The sequence below is a fragment of the Dasypus novemcinctus genome, chromosome 6 (assembly GCF_030445035.2).
Source record: "Dasypus novemcinctus isolate mDasNov1 chromosome 6, mDasNov1.1.hap2, whole genome shotgun sequence".
NCBI classification, from domain to species: domain Eukaryota; kingdom Metazoa; phylum Chordata; class Mammalia; order Cingulata; family Dasypodidae; genus Dasypus; species Dasypus novemcinctus.
This window is the reverse complement of record NC_080678.1, coordinates 40,383,617-40,410,276: the sequence shown is the minus strand read 5'-3', so window position 1 is coordinate 40,410,276 and position 26,660 is coordinate 40,383,617. Positions and strand designations below refer to the sequence as shown.

The 26,660-nt window shown below is 36.0% G+C and overlaps 1 protein-coding gene and 1 non-coding gene across 2 annotated transcripts in view; one reads left to right on the top strand and one right to left on the bottom strand.

The window, feature by feature from the left end:
- Positions 1-26,660, bottom strand: part of HPSE2 (heparanase 2 (inactive)) — an 827,209-nt gene that overhangs the window by 673,833 nt on the left and 126,716 nt on the right. Inside the window, exon 3 of the mRNA XM_004457034.4 lies at positions 22,253-22,414. Coding sequence (XP_004457091.1) covers positions 22,253-22,414 — 162 coding nt within the window. The remainder of the gene's footprint in view (positions 1-22,252; positions 22,415-26,660) is intronic.
- Positions 10,906-11,012, top strand: LOC111763808 (U6 spliceosomal RNA). The gene has a single exon (XR_002796584.2). It is a non-coding gene; the product is annotated as a U6 spliceosomal RNA (small nuclear RNA).

Sequence of the window (26,660 nt, the reverse complement as noted above, 5' to 3'; positions counted from 1 at the left end):
ATTACAAGTAGGAATGAGATTAAGCCCAAGTTTGCCCAAGGTCCAAGTAGTACATGTAGGTACAGGATCCAAAACCAGATATGGCCAAGGTTCCTGTTCATATCCACTTTCCTATGCTGCTGTGAGAAACAAAATGACTGTTGTGCCCATAGGTTGTTCATCTCTAAGTCTTTGTGACTGTTTATACAAAACCTTATTTTTACTCTCATTTCAAAAACACTATTAATAGTAATTCTCTGGGCATTATATAAGATTTTAATACTTCTTATTGTTAAAAAAGAAAGTATGTAAATCCAAATTTCAAATAGTCTTCTTGATCATTTATTTTTGGCCAACTTCTTGTCATATTGATTTTACCTCAATATGTGGCAGGCAAAGAGCTCATACTAAAAGACAAATTGTCGGCTTTGCAATTTTCTTGTTGTTCCCTTGTGCTGGCATTATTAGAATTATATTTAATCAGTTTCTTTACAAAAATTCCTTTAAGACACTTGCCCATTGTGATGGTTTGGGTCTGTATATACCCCAAAAAACAAGTTCTTAAATCTAATCAATTCCTGTGGGAGTAAAACCATTTTAAATAGGACCAAATTTTGATGAGGCTACTTCAGTTAAGGTATAACCTACGTCATACAAGATGGGACTGCATCCTGTTACTGGCATACTTTATAAACACAGGAAGAGGAAGAGAGAGGAAGAGCCAGCCAGCCATGGGAGCATGAAGCTAAAATCAATGAAACCCAGACAAAAGGGAGAAGCCATGTGCCATGCCATGTGGCAGAGGAGCCAAGGATTGCCTGCAGCTGGTCTTTGGAAAGAAAGCATTACCTGGATGATTACTTTCTTTGGACATTTTCTCAGCTTCATAACTGTAAGCTAATAAACTCCCATTGTCCAAGCCAAACTATTTTATGGTATCTATTTTGAATAGCCTAGAAAACTGAAACATGCATTTTCAGGGTTAATTTAAAGATGATAACATAGCATAATCCCTAAATTCACTTAACTGAACTGCAATATGTAGAAATACATGGAAAATAAACTAATAGACTGTCAATTCCTCTCAATTAAGAAAATTCCCACTCTATCCTCAGAACAAATCAGAAATGCACAAAACTTGTAATCTTCTGATAAAGTGCATAAATATTAGCAAAACTTTCCCTACCAATGGATTGTGGTGCAAAGCTCCTGGAGTGTCTATACATGCCCAAGCCTGCCCAATTTTGGAGAGAACTGATCTAAATACACTAAAATTCAACTTGGATTCAACCAAAATTGCAGAAGGCCATGTGCATATACTTCACCTCCAAAAATAATGTCTTAATTCAATTAAACTTTTTTCAAAATTTTCTTTTGGAATAATTTCAAACTTACAAGACAATTACAAAAATAATACAAATCCCATATAGTGACCTCCAACATACCCCTATACTCTCACTCTCCAGAAACCCAGATCCACCAATTTTAACATTTTGTCACATTTTCCATATCAATCTATCCATCCATCCTTCTGCTGGCCTATTTATCAACCCATTTTCTGAACACTTGAGCATAAGTTGTATATATCAAGTGTCCTGAGCACTTAATAATTCCATGTACATAAACGAAGAACAATGATATTCACATACATAACCCTTTTAAATGCAGATATAAAGTTCAAGAAATTTAACAGTAATATAAAGTTTACATTTGATATTCTAATTTTTTTATATGTCCCAATAATGTCTCTTTGAATCTTTTCTCCTCTATTGCTAGACCCCACTCAGATCAATTTGCATTTAATTGGCATTGTACCTTTAATTGCTCTTTCCTTGTTTAATTGTGGGAACATAGATACAACATAAACTTTCCCATCTCAACCACTCCAAAGCATACCATTCAGTAGGATTAATCACATTCAAAATGATGGCGTACCCTTAACACTATCCTTTACTAGTACTCTCCCTTCGTCCCAAATAGAAACTCACTCATTTTACCTTAACTATCTGTTGCACATTCCCCCAATTCCTGGCAACCTGTTTTCTACTTTCTGTCTCTATGAGTTTGCATATTCTCTGATATTTGCTTTGTGGTTACCATGGGGTTTAAATTTAACTTTCTAAATCTGTAAAAATATTGTTTGCTTTGATACAAACTTAACAACTTCAATGACACAAACTATATTCCTATACTCCTCTGACCCCAATCTTTATGTGACAAATTACATATTTATATATATGAGTCCAAAACCACTGATTTATCATTACATTTTATACATTTGCCTTTTAGATGCTTTAGGAAGTAAAAAGTGAGAGCTGCAAATAAAAAATAGTACCAGCATTTCTATTTACCTGTGTCATTACCCTCACCAGAAATCTTTATTTCTTCATATGACTTAAATCTATTGTCTATTGTCCTTCCTTTCAACCTACAGAACTATCTTTAGAATCTCTTGTAGGGCGATTCTAGTGGTGACAAATTCCCTCAGCTTTTATTTTTCTGGGAATGTCTTAATATCTCATTTATGAAAAACAGTTTTGCTGGATACAGAATTATTGCTTGGCAATTGTTTCACTTTCAATATTTGATATATGTTCTGAATCCCACGACCATCTTGCTTCCAAGGTTTCTGATAAGAAACTGACAGTCTTACTGAGGCTCCTTGTATGTGACATGTTGCTTCTCCCTTGCAGCTTTCAGAATTCCCTCTTTATCGTTGTCATTCGACAGTTTGATTATAAAATGCCACAGTGTATTTGGTTTTATCCTCTTTGGAGTTTGTTGAGCATCTTGGATTTATATTGTAATGTCTCCATTAAACTTATTGAGTTTTCAGCCATTATTCCTTTGGGTCTTCAGCTTTATTTGGTTGCTTCTCATAATTTCCATCTCTCTGTTATATTCTCTTTGTGTTCATTTATCATTTTCCTGATTTTCTTTAGTTCTTTGTCCTGTTTTCCCTTGGCTCTTTGGGCATATTTAGGACCATTTTTAAAAAGGCTTTCCCTGGTATATTTTAAGTCTAGTCCTCCTCATTGATGGATTCTAATATTTTAATCTTCTCCTTTGTCTAGGTCATTGCTTCCTATGTCTCTGTATATATTATAACCTATAGCTGAAATCTGGACATTTTTATATGTATCACTGGAATTTAGACTCTGAGGCATCTCTTCCTGAAGATTGTATCCAACTAGTGTAATGACAGAATTTACCCTGATTGCCTAGACAAGGAAAAAAAGAAACCACCTTTCACAGTCTTTGCAGACTGACTGTGCCTGTGCTCTACACTTCTGGGCTTATCCATACAATAAGCTTAGAGCATAGCTTCAGGTCAAAGTATAAGGGCCTCCCTGATCCTTTCTTCCCCTGTGTCTTTTCTTCAGCATGCATGAATGACTCTAGGAATTCCTCTGTTTACATGGTTCTGAATGTCCCTCCTTCCTAGCAAACAGTTTCCACATGGTCCGAGGACTTGCACTGAACAGCCAGCAATTCCTTGCCCCAGGCAACATGATTTGACTTCTTACTCATAGTGTTCCCCAGGAGAATCTGGTGAGCTGTCTTGTACATGCAAGGCAAGTTCTGGGGCAACAAGCCCCCAGGTGATCACCAGATAGATTGGGCCAAACACACATGCCCCCCATATGTGCACAAAGACTACTTAGCTCACTCCAGACCAGGTCCAGGGATCTGCCATGAGCACAGGCTGGCTCCATGATGAACCAGTGATGAGGGAGTGAGGGAGAGTGAGGGGCCAATCAGATAGCCACAAGATCCTACCAGTTTTAAGTAGTCTTTTTCTTGATTTGGCACTTTTACTGTTACTACAGTCCATAACCTGTTTTCTGGAGCTTTGAGAAAGATGTTTCTGTCACTTCTTGTTGGTTGTTTGAACTATATTTTGATGTGATGCCATCAGCCTAAAGAAGGAATCTATAAGAAATTACTTCTTATACTGACAAAACTGGAGAATTAAAGTTAAAATAAATGCATAGGATGACTTGCTAGTTATAATTTAAGGAATAAGGGTGAAAAGGAAGAAGTAATCAATAAGGGAAAGGCAAGACACCACCCAGAAGATAGAGGAGCAAAGGAAAAGAGTCTCACTGGATGAAAAATCCTGTGAGTAGAGCTGCAAAAGCAGCAGCAGGTGCCCTTCTCCCACTTCCAAAGCAAATAGCTGTCTGTGGACCACGGGGGCTATGAATTGCAGTGGTTATGGACTACAGGATTTGCAGGGGTCTTCTTCCCTAAGAAAGGTGTGAGGGAGGGACACAGCCTACAGTAAATTCCTATTTTGGCTAGAGAACTTAGTCCGCTGCATTGGAGGGGTCACACACTTCCAGGCTGGACTGAAATGCAACATTGTTTGCACTGAGAGCCAGCAGGAAACCAAAGATAATTTGCCTTTTCAAACACCCTTCCAACTGCCCTGGGCTGGCTGCTGAGGAAGCAGAGGGAAGAAGCATGTGGCCAGCCAAGGGTGGAGAACAGCCTCTGAGAAAGCTTGTTTGTGATGCTTGGCCACCCTGAGGACCCTGCTTTTACCGCCGACCCATGTAAGAGTTACTCAGAATGCATTCCCCCCTAGTACCTGCAATCTGAGCTTAGACGTCTGGCAAAAAATGCCATCTGCTGGCCAGACCAGAAATGTGCATGAAAAGGAGAAATAATTAATTAATTAATTAAAGAGGCAAGGAGATACCTTTACTGCCACCCTCTCCAGTACCCCATTACTGGGTGCTTAGCTCTAGTTTGAGCAAACAGGAGCAATCCTAAATATCTAGAACAAGTTTAACTAAGAGTCAAAGAAAAGTGGTAGCACACAGCTTCTTAATAGTAAATTCCTAGGCAAGGGAGAGAAACTGAACATCAGAGTAATCTCAGCATCAGAATCAGATGTCTAGACATCAGCAAAAAATTACAAGCCAAACAAAGGAAGATATGATTTAGGCAAGGAACAAATCAAAACTCCAGACAACACAGGACTTGAAACAGCTAATCAATGATGTTCATGCAAATCTCCTAAATCAAATCACAGAGTTGAAAGAAAACATGGCTAAAGAAATAAAACATATTAAGAAGACACTACATAAGCACAAAGAAAATTTTGAACTCTTGGATAGAAAAATAAGAGAGTTTATGAGAATGAAAGAAACAGTAAGAGACTAAAAATACAACAGAGACACAAAAGCAGATTTGAAATCATAGAAGAAAGAATGAGTGATGCACAAGAAAGAACTGAAAATGAAAAGAGAAAAAAATGGAAAAAATTGAACAGGGGCTCATTTTGGGGAATTGAATAACATGAAGTGCACCAACATATGTATTATGGGCATTCCAGAAGTAGATGAGAAGGGAAAGGGGGCAGAAAGAGTATTTAAGGAAATAATGGATGAAAATTTCCCAACTCTTATTAAAGACATGAATATACATGTCTAGGAAACACAGCATACTCCGATTAGAATAAATAAAAATAGACCTACCCCAAGAAATGTAACATGCAGAACACCAAATGCCAAAGAAAAAGAGAGAATTCTGAAAGCAGCAAGGGAAAAGCAAAACATCACATATAAGGGAAGTTCAATAAGACTAAGTGTGGATTTCTCTTCAGAAACCATGGAGGCGAGAAGGCAGATGTAAGATATAATTAAGGTACTGAAAGAGAAAAACTGCCAGCCAAGAACTCTTCATCCAGCAAAACTGTCCTTCAAATATGAAGGTGGGCTTAAAATATTCTTCAATAAACAGAAACTAAAAAGAGTTCATAAAGAATCCAACTTTGCAAGAAAAACTTAAGGGAGTTCTGCAGCCAGAAAATGAAAAAGAGAAAGAGGCTTGGAAGACAGTGTGGAAGTGAAGACTATCAGAAAGTATAAACTAAAAGGCAAAAAGATGGACAAAAATAAGATATTATATATGAAAGCCAAAGGATAAAACGGCTGAAGTAAAGTAGTACCTTTACAACAATAACATTGCAAGTTAATAGCTTAAACTCCCCAATCAAAAGACATAGGCTGAGAGCTTGGATGAGAAAACATGAGCCATCTATACGCTGTCTGCAGGAAACTTACCTTAGACCCAGGGATACAAAAAGATTGAAAGTGAAAGGTTGGAAAAAGATATTTCATGCAAATAGTAACCAAAAGAGAGCAGGAGTAGCTATACTGGTGTCAGACAAACAGACTTTAAATGCAAAAAAGTGATAAGAGATGCAGAGGGCCATTATATTAATAATTATATTATTAATATATTAGTAAAAGGAACAGTCCAACAGGAAGGAGTAACGGTAATAAATATCTATGCACCTAATCAGAGTGCCCCAAAATACATAAGGCAAACTATGGCAAAACGGAAAGGAGAAATAGACATCTCTACAATAATAGTTGGAGAATTCAACACCCACTCACATCAATAAATAGAACAACAAGATAAAAGATCAACAAAGAAACAGAGAACTTGAATGATATGATAAACAAGCTGGACTTGACAGACATACACATAACATTGTACCCCAAAACACAGATTATACATTCTTCCCAAGTGCTCATGGACCCTTCTCCAGGATAGACCACATGTTGGGCCATCATACAACTCTCAGTGAAATTAATAAGACTGAAATTATACAGAGCACTTTCTCTGATCACAATGGAATAAAGCTGAAAATTAAAAATAGACAGGAAAGGGGAAATTTGCAAATATATGGAGGCTAAACAACACACACCTAAACAACCAGTGGGTCAAAGAAGAAACTGCAAGAGAAATTAGTAGGTATCTTGAGTTAAATGAAAACAAGAACACAACTTATCAAAACTCATGGGATACAACGAATGTAGTGTTGAGAAGGAAATTTATAGTCCTAAAAGCCAATATTAAAAAAGAAGAAAAAGCTAAAATCAAAGAACTAAATGAACAACTGGAGAAACTAGAAAAAGAACAGCAAACCAATCCCAAAGCAAGCAGAAAGGAAGAAAGGATGAAGAGCAGAAATAAATGAAATTGAGAGAAAAAAAAAACAAAAACCAACAAGACCAAAAGCTGGGTTTTTTTGGTTTTTGGGGGGTTTTTTTGAGAAAATTAATAAAATTGACAAACTCTTAGCAAGACTAACAAAGAAAAAAGAGAGATGAAAATAAATCAGGAATTAAAGGGGGACATTACAACTGACCCCACAGAAATAAAAAGGATCATAAAGGGTATTTTGAGAAACTGTATGCCAACAAATTAGACAATCTGGAAGAAATGGACAAATTTCTAGAAAAGTGTAAACAACCAACATTAATGCTACAAGAAATACAGGAACTCAACAAACCAGTCACAAAGATACTGAATCCGTCATCAAAAATCTTCCAACAGGGGAAATGGACTTTGGCCCAGTGGTTAGGGCGTCCGTCTACCACATGGGAGGCCCGCGGTTCAAGCCCCGGGCCTCCTTGACCCGTGTGGAGCTGGCCCATGCGCAGTGCTGATGCGCGCAAGGAGTGCCATGCCACACAGGGGTGTCCCCCGCGTAGGGGAGCCCCACGCGCAAGGAGTGCACCCATAAGGAGAGTCGCCCAGCGCGAAGGAGGGAGCAGCCTGCCGAGGAATGGCGCCGCCCACACTTCCCGTGCCGCTGACGACAACAGAAGCGGACAAAAGAAACAAGACGCAGCAAAAAGACACAGAAAACAGACAACCGGGGGAGGGGAATTAAATAAAATAAAAATAAATCTTTAAAAAAAAAAAAATCTTCCAACAAAGTAAAGTGCAAGACCGGATGGCTTCTACCAAGTATTTCAAGAAGAATTAATGCCAATCCTGTTTAAACTCTTCCAAAAAATTGAAAAGGAGGGAAAATTACCCAACACATTTTATGAAGCCAAAATCACCCTAATACGAAAACCAGATAAAGATACAAGGAAAGAAAGTTAAAGACTAATCTCTCTAATGAACACAGATGCAAAAATTCTCAATAAAATATTTGCAAATTGAATCCAACAGCACATGAAAACAATTATACAGGGAGCAGATGTGGCTCAGTCAGTTGGGTACCCACCTCCCACATGGGAGGTCCCAGGTTTGGTTCCCAGTGCCTCCTAAAGAAGAAACAAGCAGATAATGAGCAAAAACAATGAGCAGACAATAAACAAAAACAATGAGCAAACAGATGAGGGGGCCATCTCAGGGCAGAATGGGGTGGGCAATTACACATCACAACCAATTGAGTTTTATTCCTGGTATGCAAGGGCGGTTCAACATAAGAAAATCAATTACACCAACATAATACACAAAATTAACAAATTGAAGTGAAAACACCACATGATCTTCTTGACTGATGTAGAAAAGGCATTTGACAAAAGCCAGCATCTTTTCCTGATGAAAACTCTTCAAAAGACAGATATAGAAGAAAAGTTCCTCAACATAATAAAGCACACATATGAAAATCCCACAGCCAACACGGTACTCAAAGGAGAGAGGTTGAAAGCTTTCCCTCTAAAATCAAGAAGAAGACAAGGATACCCCAATGTCACCACTGTTATTCAACACTGCGCTAGAAGTTCTAGCTAGAGTAATTAGGCAAGAAAAAAAAAGGCATCCAAATTGGAAAAGAGGAAGTAAAACTCCCACTACTCACAGGTGACATGATCCTATCTTTCAAAATCCTGAATCATCTATAACAAAGCTATTAGAGCTAATACATGAGTTTAGCAAAGTGGTAGAATACAAGATCAATATGCAAAAAACTGGCATTTTTAGACACTAGTAATGAGCAAGTTGAGGAGGAAATCAAGAAAAAATTTCAATTTACAATACCAACAAAAAGATTCAAATATCTAGGGATTATTTTAACCAGGAATGTAAAGGATCTGTATTCAGAAGACTACCAAACATTGCTAAAAGAAATCAAAGAAGACCAAATAAATGGAAGGACATTCCATCTTCTACCCAAATTGGTTCATAGATTTAATGCAATACTAATCAAAATTCCAACAGCCTATAATACTTTATAGAAATAGAAAGGTCAATTACCAAACTTATTTGGAAGGGAAAGGGATCCTGAATAGCCAAAAATTTTCTAAAAAAGAACAGAGTCAGAGGACTCATGCTTTCTGATCTTGAAGCATATTATAAAGCTACAGTGGTGAAAACAGCATGATATTAGTATATAGACAGACATATTGATCAATGGAATCAAAATGAGAGTTCAAAAATAGACCCTCATCTGTTTTGGCAAATGATTTTTGATAAGCATACCAAGTCTATTTTTCTGGGACAGAACAGTCTCTTCAGCAAATGGTGCTGGGGGAGCTGGATATTCATAACCAAAAGAATGAAAGAAAACCCCTAATCCCACTCCCTATACAAGAATCAACTCAAAATTGATGAAATATCTAAAACATAAAAGCCAGTGCCATAAAACTTCTAGAAGAAAACAAAGGGAAACATCCACAAAACCTTATAGTAGGTGGGGGTCTCTTAAATCTTATACCCAAAGCCCAAGCAATGAAAGAAAAAAAAATAGATAAATGGGACCTCCTCAAAGTTAAACACTTCTGCACCTCAAAGGACTTCATGAAGAGGGAAAATGGAAGCCTACTCAATGGGAGAAAATATTTGGAAATGACACATCTGTCAAGGGTCAAATATCCATGATATATAAAGCAATCCTAGAATTCAACAATAAAAAGACAAATGGCCCAATTAAAAATGGGCAAAAGACCTAAGAAGACATTTTTCTAAAGAAATAAAAATGCAAAAAAAAACCACCCACATGAAAACATGTTCAACATCACTGGCTATTAGGGAAATATAAATCAAAGCAATAACACAAACAAACATTTGCACACCGGTTTTCATAGGAACATCATTTACAATTGCCAAAAATAAAACAACCCAGGTGACCATGTGGTAGACGGACACCCTAACCACTGGGCCAAGTCCGCCGCCATGTGTTTTTTTTAACCTCATGACTTTTGTGCATGGCCACTGACTTGTGCATGACCACTGACTTTTATACAGACATTTCATGGTATTAATAATAGCATTAGGCTCATTCTGAATATTTAAAATACCATCTAATACCTATTCTGCTTAGCCTCAGAGATTCATTTTCGGTTATCAGCCAGAATTCTAATACCATCTAATATTCATCTAGTTAGTATCATGCCTTCCAGAGCTCAAAATACTTGGCCAAAAGAGTATGAACAATGCTTGCCACATGACACTGTTTCTGACCTTTACTTTCCAGAAGACTGAGTGAATCTTTGCACTTTATTTCACTAATTCTTACACACATCCTATAACTGAGAAATCCAAATTTCAGGGTGTTGGAGAGATTTATCACAAAGTTATCACAAGTTAATAGCAGAGCTCAAAACTATTTCTGGGGGAGCAGATATGGCCCAAGCAGTTGAGTGTACCTGCCTCCCACATGGGAGATCCTGGATTTAATGCCCAATGCCTCCTAAAAAAACAAACAACAAGCAGAAAAGGGCAGACCTTGAACAAAAAAAGCAGACAAGAAAAAACAGCGAGCAGACAAGAGAAAAAGAGGAAACAGACAATTAGAAAAAGCAAGCAGAAAATGAGCAAAAACAATGAGCAAGACAACAAGCAAAAACAAAACAAGCAGGGAGTCCATGTGGCTCAAGCAGTTGAGTACCTGCCTCCCACATGGGAGGTTCCAGGTTCCGTACCCAACACCTCCTAAAGAAAAAACAAATGGACAACAAGCAGACAATGAAAAGAAAAACAAGCAGACAATAAGCAAAAAGCACAAGCAGACAACGAGAAAACAATGAGCAGACGAGCACAAAGCAAAAACAAGGAGTAAGAACAACAAGCAAACAGATGAAGGCACCATCGGGGGGCAGGGGAGTGCTGACTCTTTCTGATTGGTTCCATCTTACCATTGCATCAACTGAAGCTTTAAAACCAGAGAGAGTGCTCGCTTCGGCAGCACATATACTAAAATTGGAACGACACAGAGAAGATTAGCATGGCCCCTGCGCAAGGATGACACACAAATTCGTGAAGCGTTCCACATTTTTTAAAAAATGAATAAATTGAGTAGAATTTGGGAAAAAAAAAGTATGCTTTAACACAAAGGTTTGGAAACAGCAAGCATAGGGAACTGGTTGTCCTTTTATCTCCTTGGTGGAATGGATGATTTATTAGGATCTCCCTTTCCTTTCAAGATTATTATTAAAAAGTTTCATGTTAAAAAATAAATAAAATAAAATAAAACCAGAGAGATTTCAGCAAGAGAAAAGAAACTGAGCTAGCCAAGGACAAAATTTTCTTTTGGAAGCATAGTAATATTAATCATAATAATAAAATCCAACACTTATTTAATACTATGTGTCTGTGCTAAATACATTATGTATATAATTTCATCTAATCCTCAAACAATTCTCTGAAGTAGGTACTGGTGCAATCACTATTTTACACCTAAAGGAAGTTAAAACTCAAAAGAAGATTTTTAAAAAACCTGCCCAAGATAACAGAACTAATAAGTACCTGATATAGATTCAAACTCAGAGTATCTGATCTCAGAATTCACATGTTGAACCCATACACTATATGGAACTAAAAGCTGCCCAACCATTTGCACATTTCTGCTTTAAGGGACCACTATAAAAGGATGAAGTGTATCTCTTACCATTTTTGAAGAATTTTTCATACTCTAATTTATTATTCAAATACAAGAGCAAGGCATTATTCCTCCAGTTTTGACATGCTCTGAGGCTATGATTCCCAAAAAAAACCATAAGAAAAAAGCAATGCATTACTATCCATCTATTAATGATGGGGATTGTGAGACTTAAAACATATTAGTAAGCACACAGCTGAAAGGTCTCAGCTGAGAGAGGCCTTCCCTGACTGCCATATCTAAAGTAGTTCCTACTCTAAACCCGCCAACCTCATCACTGTCAAAGTGGCAGCCAGTAGTTTGAATGCTAAGAGATAATGTGGACTAAAAGTACACTGCAAGAGATGGGAGACCAGAATCTGACTAACTTGGACAAAAGAACGTGCTGTTGGCCTGCTGTCAGAGGCAACAGTTGACAGGAAGCAGCAGGAAGGAAGAAAGCAGCATGGAGCAGGGGAGAGGAGGGCTGTAGGACAGGGAAGATTAATTCATAGCCCTGCAACCTAGAACTCAAGCAAGCTATGTGGCTCAGAGACTGGATGTGCAACATCCCAAATATCACCACAGAGCAGGAGTCCCCCAAACATCACTGTAAGACCTGGTTCTAGACTAGGGGCATCACAGCCTGGTTAGAGACAACCTCCAAACTGCTAGCTGGCAGGGTTTAGCATAGACAGAGAAAGAGAAAAAAAGAAAAAACAAAATGTAAAGACTACTAAATAATACAAATAATAAAAACAAATTTTAAAAAACGTAAGAATACAGTTTTGCAATATACATGACAAAAGATATTATCCCTAATGCAGAAAGAGATTTTACAATTCAATAGGAAATATACAAACTCCCCAATAATAAAGCCGACAAAAGAAAGAGACAATTCCCACAAGAAATACAAATAGCTAAGAATTCTAAAAAGACAGTTAACCTCACTAGTAATCAATGAAAAGTAAATAAAAAACAATACCATATCAATTAGTCCATTATATTGGCATAAAAAGACTGAAAATAATCAGCATTAGCCAAAGAGAAAATAAAAGAACTTTCTCGGGTAGAGGTGGTAGAAGTATAAACAGGCATGTCCTTTCTGGAAGTCCACTTATTAAATGCATTAAAATTTTAAATATGCATTCCTTTGACACAACAATCACACTTCCAGGAATTGTACAAATATATATATATGCAGTGATGTTCATCATGACATTGTTTATAATCATGAAAAATTAGAGACAACCATTACGTCAATCAATAGAAGATCACTTTAACAATTAAGATATAGCCATACAATGTAATTTTAATATAGCAATGGAAAATGATAATGTGAACCTATATTCAATAACATAGAAGATGTCCACAAAATAATAAGGGAGATTACAAAACACAAAGCATATATTGTATTACTTGTTTGTAGAATTAGGTGTATGTGTGTTTTCTATATGTTTATGACTTATATATGTGTGTATGTGAGTAAAATTATTTCAAAGAATATTAATCAAAACACTAATTTATATCTATTAGAATCAGAAATAAAAGGTATCCCCATTTTGAAATATATATATTTATTTATTTAGATTTAAAGGTATTGGTTTTAGTGGAAAAATATTCAGATGTTTATGCACATGAAATATTGAAGTTATTTTCTGCAAAATCATTTAAAAGCAGCTATCAACAATATTTTCAAACTGCTCTGGAGGTTTTAAGAAATTTAAATGAAAATTTTAAAAATAATTGGTAAAAATTTAGAACAAATCTAAATCTATCTTTGTCTTTGATAGCATTGTGTACTACTGAAACTCAAGAAGCTTTATTAATGAGCTATTAATTTTAAAAATTGGTATAAGGGATGGATAGAAGCTAAGTATTTTAAAAATCAATAGCTCCCCTCTATAATAATAAGTTATAAAGAAATTCATTCTCAACATCAACAATACTTCAACATATTAAAGAATAAATTTAACAAGTTATAGGAAGAAAATTATAAAATATCATCAAACAATATAAAACAAAAACTGAACATGTAGAGGAATATACATGCTCAAATTAGGGAACATACTGAATGTAATTCCAATCAGAATCCAGTGATGAATTTCCTTGAACTGGAGAAAAAGACTAAAAAGTTCATTTGGAAAAAATAATTATTATGAGAATAGTCACAAAAACCTTGAAAATCAAAAATGAAGGAGTGGATAATAATAAGCCTTAACAGATACCAAAACAGTATATCATTGGCACATAAATAAAGAATAGAAAAATGAAAGAAATTAGAGTTCAGAAATAGGTATATGTGGGAGTAGAATTGATAACATATATGGTGTTTCAATTCAGTGGCAAAAGAATGTTTTCTCTCACCTTGACTATAATCAGAAAATTGCAACAAGATTCTCTTTTTCACCTGTTAGACTGAAAAAGATTCCAAAGAGCACCAGCATCCAATACTAATAAGAATGCTGGGAAGTAATTGCTCTTATATACTGCTAGTGGGAATGTGAACCGCTATAATCCTTTCTGAAAATAATCCGTCAAGATGTATTAAAAGAAAAAGGATTTTTTTAATAAAAGAAAAATTCATAAATTCAAGTTTGCCACAACTAAAAGCTTGCGCTTTTCAAAAGAAATACACTGTTAAGGAAATTAAAAGAGAAGTCAGGAAGAAAATATTTGCAAAACACCTATCTAATAAAGGCACATACCTATTCTCAAAACTCAATAAAATAGAAAGCAAAACTCATTAATTTTAAAATGGACAAAAGATTTGAGCAGGCACTTTACTAAAGAAGATATATGAATAGTAAATAAGCTCATGAAGAGCTGCCTGATATCATTAATCTTAAAAGGAAATGCAAATTAAAACCGCAATAAGATACCATTACATGTCCAGTAGAATAACTTAAATTTGAAAGAGACAATACGAAGAAGAGGATGTGGAGAAACTAGAACTCTCACACACTACTACTGGGAACACAAGGGTACAGCTACTTTTGAAAAATTTGGTAGTTTCTTAAGAAGTTAAACATACGCTTACCATAAAACCAAGCAATCCCACTCCTAAGCATCTACCCAAGAGAAATGAAAACATATGTCAACGTAAAGATCTGAAAGCAAATGTTTATAGGAACTTTATTCAAAAATGTCAAAAACTATAAACAAACCAATGTCCATCAACAGATGAAAGGATAAACAAATTGTGGAATATCCATTTACTAGAACACTATTCAGCAATAAAAAGGAATGAAATACTGCTATCACATGAATTATATGATGGCTGAATCTCAAAAGCATTATGCTAAGTGAAAGAAGCCAGACACACATGAATATTTTACCATCCATTGATATGACATTCGGAAAAGAAAAAATCTTTAGAGACAGATATTCTATGAGAGGCAGCTAAAGACTAGGGACTGGGAAAGGAGACTGGCTATGAAATAGGCAGAGAGAACTTTTCAGGGTAACAATTTCTTCTAATACTGATGGTGATAGTGGTGACATGACTATCTACTACACACATCTATCAGAATTACTTTTTGCTGCATATAAATCATACCTTAATAAACCTAACTTTATAAAACTTAAAAATACACATACACCTTTTAATTCAGACATTCCACTTTGAGACATTTACTCTACAGAAATAAATGCATCAGTAAATGAGGATATATACACAAACATCTTTATTCCAGCATGGTGTGTAGAGGCAAATTATATACATACAAATGTACATTAAAAGGGGAATGGTTCAACAAAGTATGTTATATTCAGTGCTATCAATACTATAGAATATTATGCAAAGAACTAAAAATAATGAGTTAGAGCTATGTGAATTAATGTAGAGAGATGTAATGCACCCCATTAAGGGCCAGAGCAAAAAAAAAAAAAACCACAAAAAAAACATATTTTAAAATAATGTTTATATTTGTACCCCTTTTGTATTAAGAACAAAAAATTTTTAAAAATCTATGCAAGTAAATATAATGTATGAGGCATTTTAAAAAGTCATGGAAGTATAAACATTAAATACTGGTTACTTTTAGGGATAGAAACAGAGGGGACCAGGAAAAGAACATGATTATCTTTTTCCTTATTTATCTCTATATTTTTAATTAATTAAACTAAACATTTCTTTTTATAATATTAAAACATCGAATAAATTTATAAGAAAAGTTAAGATCAGAATGTATACACAACTTTTCAATGTTAACAATTTTAATATCAAAAGTTAGCCCTAAAAGTAATTTCTATTTTTAAACTGTATATATAGTTTAAATATATGCAGTCTAATATACAATTCATATATAATTTAACATACAATTTAAATTATAATAGATATATAGATTAGATTAGATTGATATAGATAATATAACAAAATTTTAACAGCCATCATCTCCAAGTAATGCAATTATGGATGACTTTTTTTCCTTTTCTATCTTTTTCAAATTTATACAATTAACCTACATAAACTCTTATTATTAAGAAATAAACATCATTAAATACCAATATTATAATAAATATATTTATCATAACCATAAGAAAGAATATTACATGGCTTTCAGAAATATTATCAAAGAATATTATCAAGGTGGGAAATAGTCATTATATAATTTTAATTGGGAAAGTAGGATCTAGAACTATATATATATATTTCATAAAATTTTAGTTGTTTTAAACATTAAAAATACATATATTGGTTATCCCTAATTTAAGAGGATTTCCCACTTTTCTTCAATGAGCATATATTACTTCCACAATTGAGGAGAAAAGTTTGTTTTTAAAAGGAAGGCACTTAGATAAACTCAGTGACATCTGTAGTTTGGAAGATTTTTTTCTTGTAACAAAGAGAAAGGAAGTGGGAAGAACATCTGCCTTATGAAATCAGACATACTCTCACGATTCTCACTGTTTAATTTCATATTAACAGAGAAGGGTTTGGACAACAGAACTCTTTCCAGTTTTCCTTTCTTTTATATAGTTCCTAGTTATGACATAAGAAGGTTAAGAAAATAAATTGTCAAGAAAGAGAAGAAACTAGCATACCATCATCAAAGGTGTTCAGGTCATAACCAATTGGCCTAGTCTAAGTCAGCCAGGATCCATAATGTACAGACCCACTGGGGCCAGGCCTAGGGGCAGAAGGGCAATTGGTCTGGTAATAGTTAGCATTAGGGAAGTGTGATGATGGGTACCCCAAAAAATGACACAGCACAGTACTGTGACTGACGGCAAATGAGAATGTCGTACAGTAAGCACTTATCAAAGGCTGTTAAGGTGTTGAATCTAGGTATGTTGATTATCCACTAGGCAGAATATATGAGAAGCCACAAAACCTTTTCATTACATAAATATGCTCCTTTTCCAGATCCCTAATAAAGAAAGCTTTACCCTCCCAAACCTAAGAGTCACTGCTCTGGATAAAGACCCTAAAAATTCATTTACATTTAACCAGCTTTAAGATAAGCTCTTTTATTTTTATTCACGAATTCTGAAATCCAGAACCACAATCATGAATTTACAGAGTTTGAACATATGTACTCACCCTCAAATTCTGTGTGATCTATGTATCTTTAAAAGTGTATATAATAAAATAAACATAAATTTTAAAAGAAGGGGAAAAAAGTAAATGCTTAAATAAAAATGAAAAATAAAATAAAATGTTTAAAACTTTAAAAAAAAATCACCCTCAAAATTTCAAGTGTAGTTCAATAATTATGATGCTTACTATTTTGAGTACTTATAAAGAATGGGTTAATAAAGTGATGTCATTTATCAGCATATCTGTCATTACTGGAAGGGCTAGTCTATAAGTTGTTTTTACATTGAACAGTTTCCCCAAAAGGCTTGGGAACCCAGTTTAGAAGATATATACATATATGTGACATAGTCTCTAGCATTCTAGAAGAATATTCTATGGTGATAACTCACATCACCCTATAATATGTTAATGAAAGGCAAATAAATAGCATACGATGCTGAACACTAATCACTTTTCAAAGTCTTTTTAAATATTTTTTCCTCTGATAAATTTGGAAGTAAACGCTGGAGGAAAAACCTGATATTAAAAACTCTGCAATGAGGGGAAGAATATGGGGACTCTGTATTCTCTGCATGATTTTTCTGTAAACCTAAAACTTCTCTAATAAAATTAAAAATAAATCTGCTATCCAGAGGTTTTGGTTCTGTCCTAGAGTCACACCTGCCTGGATTCATAATGATAGACAAATGTACTTCTCTCTCCCTACAAAGCAGAAAGTCTACGAGGCAGATGTTTCCTTTGTCCTGTGGGACCAGTGTAATATGCGGTGCTACTGTATAAAAGGGTTTTAAAGATTGTTTTGAATGAGCAAAGAGATAACTTGGCAAATGGAGACATGAAACTGACCCAAGCATCTAGGGTACAGTAGAAGAAAACATGGAGTATTTAATGCAACAGTTTATGCAGATACGCTTATAGTACATTCACTTAACTGGAAGGAAAGGGAAACAAGTCAATAAGAACGCAGGTGGATCTCACAGGATCTTGAAAGTCGCAGTGAATGGACTCACTCTACTGGGAAGCTATAAGAAACATTTTGATAATGAAAATGATTTATTCAAGTCACTACTAAGGAAAACTGGTTTTGAAAGGTAGTTTTAATCAACAGGTATTTGCAAAAATCATTTTAAACTTCCATCAAACTGCTAAATTAATGGCACAGACGATTCTTAAATAACAGTGAAAGTGAAGAAAAGATCACTTTAGGTTGGATGATCAAGAAAGATACTGCAGAGGGAAGAATAAAGTTTAAAATAGTGTTTTGCACTTTGTTGACTTCTGTAGATTTATACTTATCTAGAAATAGACCTTCAAGCCTTATGGTTTGGTGAAATTAAAAGAAACTATTCTCATTCCACTGATTTGAGCTCTTTTGATATAATTTAGTAAAATGGCTTATAACAGAAAAGTACAAAGTTCTTTTGCTCAATCCATTTCCAACAGTAACACAGTAAAGCTGCTCCAAAGGAATCTCTGTCCAGTTTGGAGCTCTTAATGACTAAAGGAAGAAGTATAAAACTAAAAGTGATGGTCGATAACATGACAAGAGTCCTCATAAAAGAGTATCAGAAAATGTCTTGGGAAATGCCATCCTTCTACTGTGGCCACAGTTCGGGCTGCCTGGATACAGAGGGCTGACTAGAGGACTTCACAGCACAAATAAAATTTTTAAAAATTGGCCTCATTTCAGGATCATTCACTATGCTCTAAATACTATCCAAAATTCTACTCAAATATGGTATTCCTTGCCCTAAGAGTTTATGTTCTATACAAATCCTATAAAATACACTGCCTTTTAAGGCTGACTTTTAAGTTTTACTTTCTGTTTTTCATTTGATTACAGTACAGGGATCCTCAAAAGTTCAATTTACATCTTAAAAAAAAAAGAAAGGAAACAAATAACTGAAAACAAACCAGTAAAAGTTATTTATTATAAGTCAATGTTACCCCTTAATAAGCAGTCTTCAAGTGAATTCACTCATTATGTACACAGCCTAATATTTTCAACAGTAAGAATCATGGGAGCACAAAGAAGTATAAGACATGATTCCTGTTCTTTCTTAAAGGATCCTACCCAACTCCCCTCTCACCTGTCACTATTTGAGAACAATATATTATCTGGGATTGACAGTGATTAACAAGAAGCTGCAGGACAAACATACATGCATGTGTTAGTGAGTCAGTGTGAAGACTCATCAATATTTTAAATAATGTTTTTATTGATGCTGTACTAGAATTACTCCATCACCTTCCCATAAACTTAAGAGTTTATTTCAAAATCTCTCTAGGCTAGGTGAGGTTAACATTATTTCCAATACCATGTAAATCATTCACATGAAAATATTAAGACAAGTTTAAAACCATGCAAAAATACATGAAAAAAACCCACTTTCCTAGAAATATGATGCAATAATAAGGAATACTTCAATGAGATATACACACTAAAGAATTGGATTAGTTTCCATTAACTAGGCTATCACTACAGAGTTGTTTCCATTTATTAAGTGGGTAGAAAGACTCTCATACTAGAATCTCATTTGTCCTCATAGGATGGGTTGGTGAAAGAGATGGCTCATCAGCTAGAATGCAGAATGTGAAGGCATGCCTTGCACCTCAAGAGCTGACTGTCATATCAACTAAAGGCATAATACCTAAAAACAAGAATTTGCTTGTAAGCTGGAGAACAATATCACTTTTAACATGCTTTTAACCATCTGACATTTCAATCACTTTATTAATTTTTTTTACTATACTATGATCTTAGTTGTTATATTTTAAAAATAAAGAACAAACCACTAAACAACCAGGACTTAGTTATAAAGCACTGCTACACATATACATAAAATTATGTAAATAACTGGGGGCGGGTGTGTGAAAAAGTGATCTTTTTCTGAGATTTTAGAGTCCCAATTTCCTTATCCTGTTCCCACACGAATATTTTCATTGCCGATATTACAAACATTATGCCAGAGTTATACAAAAGAAGTGGAACATCACCAAGCAGAAATCCTAGAGTAGGTGTTTCAAATGTGTTGGTAAAGAAAGTCACTTCTTTTGAGAAGTCTCTGGCCCTTCAACCTTACCCTCCTTACCAATATACATTCATCACTGAAAAGGGAAATATTTACAAAAGTTAGTTTAGTTATGTTTAAATATTATGTTTAGCTGTCTGGAGACCATGTTCTCAAGATTTATATAAGAAATCAAGGATTAAACTTCATAACAATTAGAAAACCACATTGTGTAAAACCAAAGACTTAAAGGACATTAAAATAGTTTTAACATTGGTGCTAAACTGAAATGACTCCACCTCTTCATAACACCTGGAAGAAAAACCTTTTGAACTTTCATGTAAACAAACCAGGGCACACCAAATGCTCAGTCTGCAGTGAGGTACCACCTCTGCACAGGCATTTGGGTGAAAAATGTGGAAAATGCCAGAGGACTCTTTGAAGCAGCTTGGGAGAAGTAAGAGCAGGAAAGAGGCTCTTCTCTAGGGTAAGTTTGTTTAGTGGAAAGTAAGCAAGTTGTCAGGGTAAAAGTTGACAATGTTGATTCCAACAGTTTGAACTGGGAATAAACATTCAAAGGGATTATGTTACTGAGAATTAGAAAAAATTCCATTGAACTCGATAGAACACTTGTGTTTTCAAAGATAATATGCCTTCAAGCCATGCTCTGAATCCACAGTTTAAGGTTAGAATTACCCTAAGCCCTTTCTTTGCCACATTATATAACACAGGGTGTGACCCCTGAATATATACCTAAAATATATTATAAGGAAGAAGTAAAAAAACATTTTATTCCAATAGTTGAATTGGAAAATACTAAATACTTGTACCTATGTATATGTGAGGCAAACTGAAGAAATTTGGAGAAAAAGGTATATTCTTCCCAAACATCTCAACTTAAACCCAGTTTCACTAACCAATTCAGGGATATACAGGCATTGACCATAATTCACTTTTAGGTTTTCCTTCCTCAATGATCTATCAAAGAACAAAACTTGGGGCCTATATGTAAGAAATCTATAGTCCTCTTCTCTGCTCACCAAAGCCACATTTATATCTGGCTTTCATCTTATGCCGTTGGGTTTTCCACCAGGTACAAGATGAAAAGTTAGAACAGAGTCTTGAGCTTTTTTGAAAGCAAAACAACGTGGTTGCCACTCAGTAATTCCTGGTGAAATGCCAGGAATCCTATAAAAAAAAAAAGTTAAAATTTTCCTAACTTGGAGTCTTTTAAAAAAATGTGTGAGTTGTTCATAGCCTGTCAGACATTCCATCTTTCTATTTTTTAAATATTCAGGAACAAAAGAAAACACATGCACTTGTTAACATATATTTGGATCAATATAAGGGGTTGCCTTACATACCCTTAAGAAAAAGGGTTAGCTCGGCTTGCTTTTGTTAGTTTACTTAAAACCCTAATAACATCAGAGGCTGCTATTACAATCTTTTTCAAAGCCAGAGGAAGGCATGCACTCTCATGCTCTTTAAAGTCTGCAGGCAACCCTGCTAAAAGTTGTTTCTCCTCAGAGTTCTGACACATACTCACTTTCTTCCTCGAATCAAGGATGTAAGGGAGTATGGCTCAGTTTCATAGCCTCTCTGCTCTTAAAAAGAAAATCAAATTCCCCAGATATTTTCAAACTCCACGAGGAATAGAACATTCTCAGCTCTGCCTGTGGATCATTATCTCTTTTACATTTCATCTTTATACACACTGGGTTCATAGAAAGGGCATACACAGAAAGAGGAAAATAGCTGCTTCTTAAAAGACACCAAATTTAGTAATTCTCACAAATCTACTGGCACACATTAAAAATTCACATTTTTACAAGGCTTCCTTAGGCTTTCATTGGTTCTATCTTTTGAGAACATATATACTAAATTGCCTGTAACCTCAAGCCAAAATATATCTGCAAGCTACAAGAAACATTTGTTATATGAAGACAGGAGTCATAACAGTTAAATAAAGGGATATAGCGGGTGAAGACAGACAGGCGTGGGCTCATCTGGATCCCACTCTAATGTTTCCCAAGCATCAAGCTGCTAACTAATGGAGGCCATCAATCTATGAAACTCAAAGATTTCAGCTGGCTCCAGTAGCCTTACCTGTTAATATGAGATTACTGTAAGTATTCGAGAATTGCTCCTTTAGAAGCACCAAATGCATCTGAGCTGCCTTCTCCCTTTGTAGCTCTAGCATAATATCAGGGTGCTGGGCAATCTTGCAGCCTTTCTGTTTATCCAAGGCAACATCACTTCGAACAATATCTACAAAAAGAAAGAAAAAAGGCAGGTAATAAAACAAAAACATAAAAAATAAAAATAAACACATACACACATCAAAGTCTTGTTTAATACAAAACAGTGTCAGAAGTTATGAACTAAACTACCAGCATTTCATTAAACTAAGAGATTCAAAGAAATAAACCTGAAGGATCTCCAACTCCATTATATTAATACATCCTCCAAGTTGTTCTGGTCCTTTCCAAATTCTGTGGAGATTTCTCTGCTTCTTAGCTCCCTCTGACCTCATTTAAGAGTCTCACTCCTCCAGGCTCCTTCTCAGCTCACCTCCAGGACTTATTTACTTCCTTGGGCCTTTCCTTAACATCTTTTACCATGCTCCAAGGGGAAAAATAATACTATTTTGTCAGTATCCTTGTGACTATAAAAGTCTTTTTTTGTTAAAGGTAATTTTCTCCACGTCATGCCATAGAACTAGATGATAGCTCTAGCATGTGTATCCAGGATACTTGCCTATTTTCAAAATCACCTACCTGCCATCTCACTCAGTTCAGGTTAGAGTTGCCATTGGCTGTGGGTTTCTTCTGCTATTTTTCACATATCTCTGAGAAAATAGCTTCATTCTGGCTGAGTAATAACTCTTTCAATGCAAAAGTATTTGTGGCTCACTAATGAGAGCAAGAAGAGAGCTAATCACTTTGCAGATATACCTCTTTCCCAATTATTTTTCCATTAGCACTAGGCTGCTTTTCATAATTCAGTATGAAATTTAAAGAAAAGCAGATGTACTCCCCAGAAAACAACCTTTCTCAAAAAGAACCACATAGAATGCTTCCCACCAAGAAAGGAGTTTCCACACTCTAAGTCACTTATTTTTACAAGTTAAAACAATTCAGCTGATTCTAATGTGGACAAATGATACCATCAGCAGCAACCTGGATGGCAATTCTAGAAACTTTCAATTTCTGGATAACATACTGAAAGATTTTAGAAGAACTAAAAAGTAACTGTTCTGGCATTGTTTAACACCAATGGTTTTGGAAGAGGAAAAACTAATGGTTATACTGATGGTACCAAACTGAAAAAGAAACCTAAAAGAAAACAGGGTATATGGCATGAAGTGTGGAACAATGTGCTAGATAAATCAACAGAGCCCTTAAAGAGAAGCCTAGGTGTAAATACAATCCCTTGATTATAAGAGTAAAGATGTGTGACACACAAAGATCAGCCAAATGTGGAAATGGTTCTCACTAATTCTTAGATGAAAACAGGGACCTGGCTGGAAACCATGCAGTGTTTATGCATGGTAGAAATACCAATTTCTAGAACGTGGGCAATAAACTTAAGTCATTTAACATAAGTAACTAATTTCATAGGTTTTCTGGGGCTTGAATACAAAACTAGAATAAACTAAGTCAACGATACCCTCTTATTTTTAAAATCATTCCCTACAACACAAGAGGAATAACAAATAAAGTTTATACTTATTTAAATTAGATTTTGTGAAACATTTTAATCACAATGTCTCACTAAATCCTAACAACAATCTTAACAAAGTAGGTGGCATACATTGTTGATTGGCTGACCCAATCCTACACACAACTCTTTTCGCTTCGGTTCCTAGGACTACTATAGAGACTAAAAAGCTAAAATATACAATCTCCCAGCTTTCCTTGCGGAAGAAATAGCCAAATAGCAAGATTCTGGTCAATGAGCTACAAACAAACATCCCTAATGGACACTTCCCTTGACAAATTAAAAGACAAAACCTCACTAGCAGAATACCAATTCTTCCATTTAGCCTCTTGATCTTTCCTATTCTTTAGGCTAAAACATACATGTAAGGCCCAGAGTTACAAAAGCCATCTTGTGATCATGAAAGCAAAGGACTACACACTAAGGATGGCAGAACAGAAAAAAAGCCTAAGTCCCTAATGTCTTTGTTGAGCTACCATTCTTTTGTTAGACTGTCCATCTCTTAAATTTCTTATTCTATCAGACAAATCCACTCTTCTTTAATTTCCCTTTTTTTTTTTTTTTTTTTTTTTTTTTGTTTTGCAAGGCAGCACAGAGTTTATTAAGAAATAAGAAAATAAGAAAAATACACAGTCCAAGGCATGGACCGCAGGCACATGGCAGGGTGAGTTGCAAGTGTGGGGCCCTAGGTCAGGGTTTTTTAAAGTCTTTCCTTCTCCCCCTTCAGAATGTTGGGGTGGAGCCCTAGCTGTTTGCTGTTCTGATAGGTTGCCCTTGTCCCACCTGTCTTTTCTCAGGGGCCAATGGTGAGGACTTTTCAGTGTATCTGGGTTTTTCCCTTCACCTTCAAGTGGATTCTCATTCCAAATGAGATTCTCATGGCTGGGATCTTGCAGGGCATTTCTGGCAGCCTTCTTCTCAAGAGGTCTCCGGGCAGGGTCTCATGGCCATGTGGTCTGTCAGCCATGTTGTCTGTTGGTTATTGCTGTCTTCTGGGCCAGCCAATTTCCCCCTTTCAATACACTAACCTACCTCAAATCCCCTCTTGGAGAGTTTACACCCTTATTCTAGGGGGCGCTGAAAGGAGATGGTCATTCTGTAGCTACTTCCTGCTGGTTAGGAGGAGTAGTCTCTACCTGACAAGGTGTAAAACCCTCTGGCTATTCTACTGTGGTTAAGGGAACACGGATCCAGCACTCTTGTTGAAACTGGATAAAATTCCCACATGACAAATAAAGCATTGATTCAGTCTCCAGCAGGGGTGGGGAGTACCAATTGCCTCTCTGTCTTCTGGCCTTGGCTCACCAAATATTACTGGATGGCTCTGGTTTTGGGGCTTCTAGGTTCTAGGCTTATGCTAAATAAAAGAATTTAAGGACATGCCATAGTGTAGGCAAGGGACTAAAGAGTTCATTAAGAAACCAGAGAGAGAGGGGGCAAGATGACATAGGTTTACGTACACACTCACCATCTCTCTGGCAAAAAATTGCTAAGTGGGGGAAAGATCCTGCCCAAATGAGTTGTTTTGGGAAACCAAAGAGCATCAGGCTTCAGGGCATCAATCTGGAGAGAGTTTGACAAAGAGATAAATTGCTCAAGGTAAAACCATGAATTTCTTGCCCTTGTGGCTGGAAACTGCAGGATGGCTAAGACCCACCCTCAAAGCAAAAAGCCACAGTGGGCCCCAACTCCACCAGCCACCCAGCAGGAGGAAGTATTCTCTGAGAGTTGCAGGGTTCTGGTGAAGGGTGGAGAGGGGTTTCCTTTTGGTGGGTTTGATTGCCTGGACCCCCTGTGAGCTTTGAGGAGCATACCAGCTGGCTCAAGGTGGCACCAAGAACAGGGGAGAGGCAAATTTTGCTGAGACACCCTGATTTACCTTAGTGCCCTGGGAGAGAGGAACTTGGCCTGGGAGAGGACAAAGTCAGGCAAGTGACTATTCCTGTGCTGAAAACTATCAAAATTTCAACTCCCCTAAAGGAGGCAGGCAGTCAGAAGAGATTAATAAGCTTCCAAGAGCCTATTTAGGGTCCCTAGGGAGAAAGAGGTGGTATAGAAGAGGCTTGGGACTTATTTATTTCTGCGGAGAGTTCAGTCACCAGGGTCCCATTTGAATTTCAAAAGGGAACTCAACCTGACTGGGAAAGGTGATGGTGGAACAGCTCACACAGACTATTGTGTCCTGCTGACCAGGGAGAGAAAGCAGTAAGAATAGAAAGGGGACAGGAATAGACTCCTAATCAGCAGGAATTTATCCAACTACAAAGAGTCAAACCTGACCAAGGAAAAGTAACTAGATAGCTTTCTGAAGAACTGACCCAATGAGGAAGTTTAGCTCAGTGGAGGAGTTTCCATCTTGAATATATGAGGTCCTTAGTTCGATTCCCAGTTCCTTTTAGAATAGTGAACCACCAGGATATCAAACATCCAGCTGATTATTTAGAACACAGAAAACGCAGACATTATTTTTATATTAGTTTCTCTTGGGTCTCTTACTTTTCCTTAAAAAAAGGTTATTTTTCGTAAAAATTTAACTTAGTTTACTCACTAAAATCCACTTCAAAACCTGCACACAGAAGGCTGCAGGGTAACTGATTGATGAACACTGACAGCCTGAGAAGCTCCGCAGAGTCTTAAGAGGGAAAGCAGTTTCCTTAATTTTGTTCGACTGCTTATTTGTGTGTTTGTTTATATTATTTTCTTGTTTTTCTTCCCTCTTTCTCCCCACCCCCTTTTTTCTTTTCAGTTTGGTGCTGCTGGCTTGTTTCTTGTTTGCTGTGCTTCCTCTTCCTTG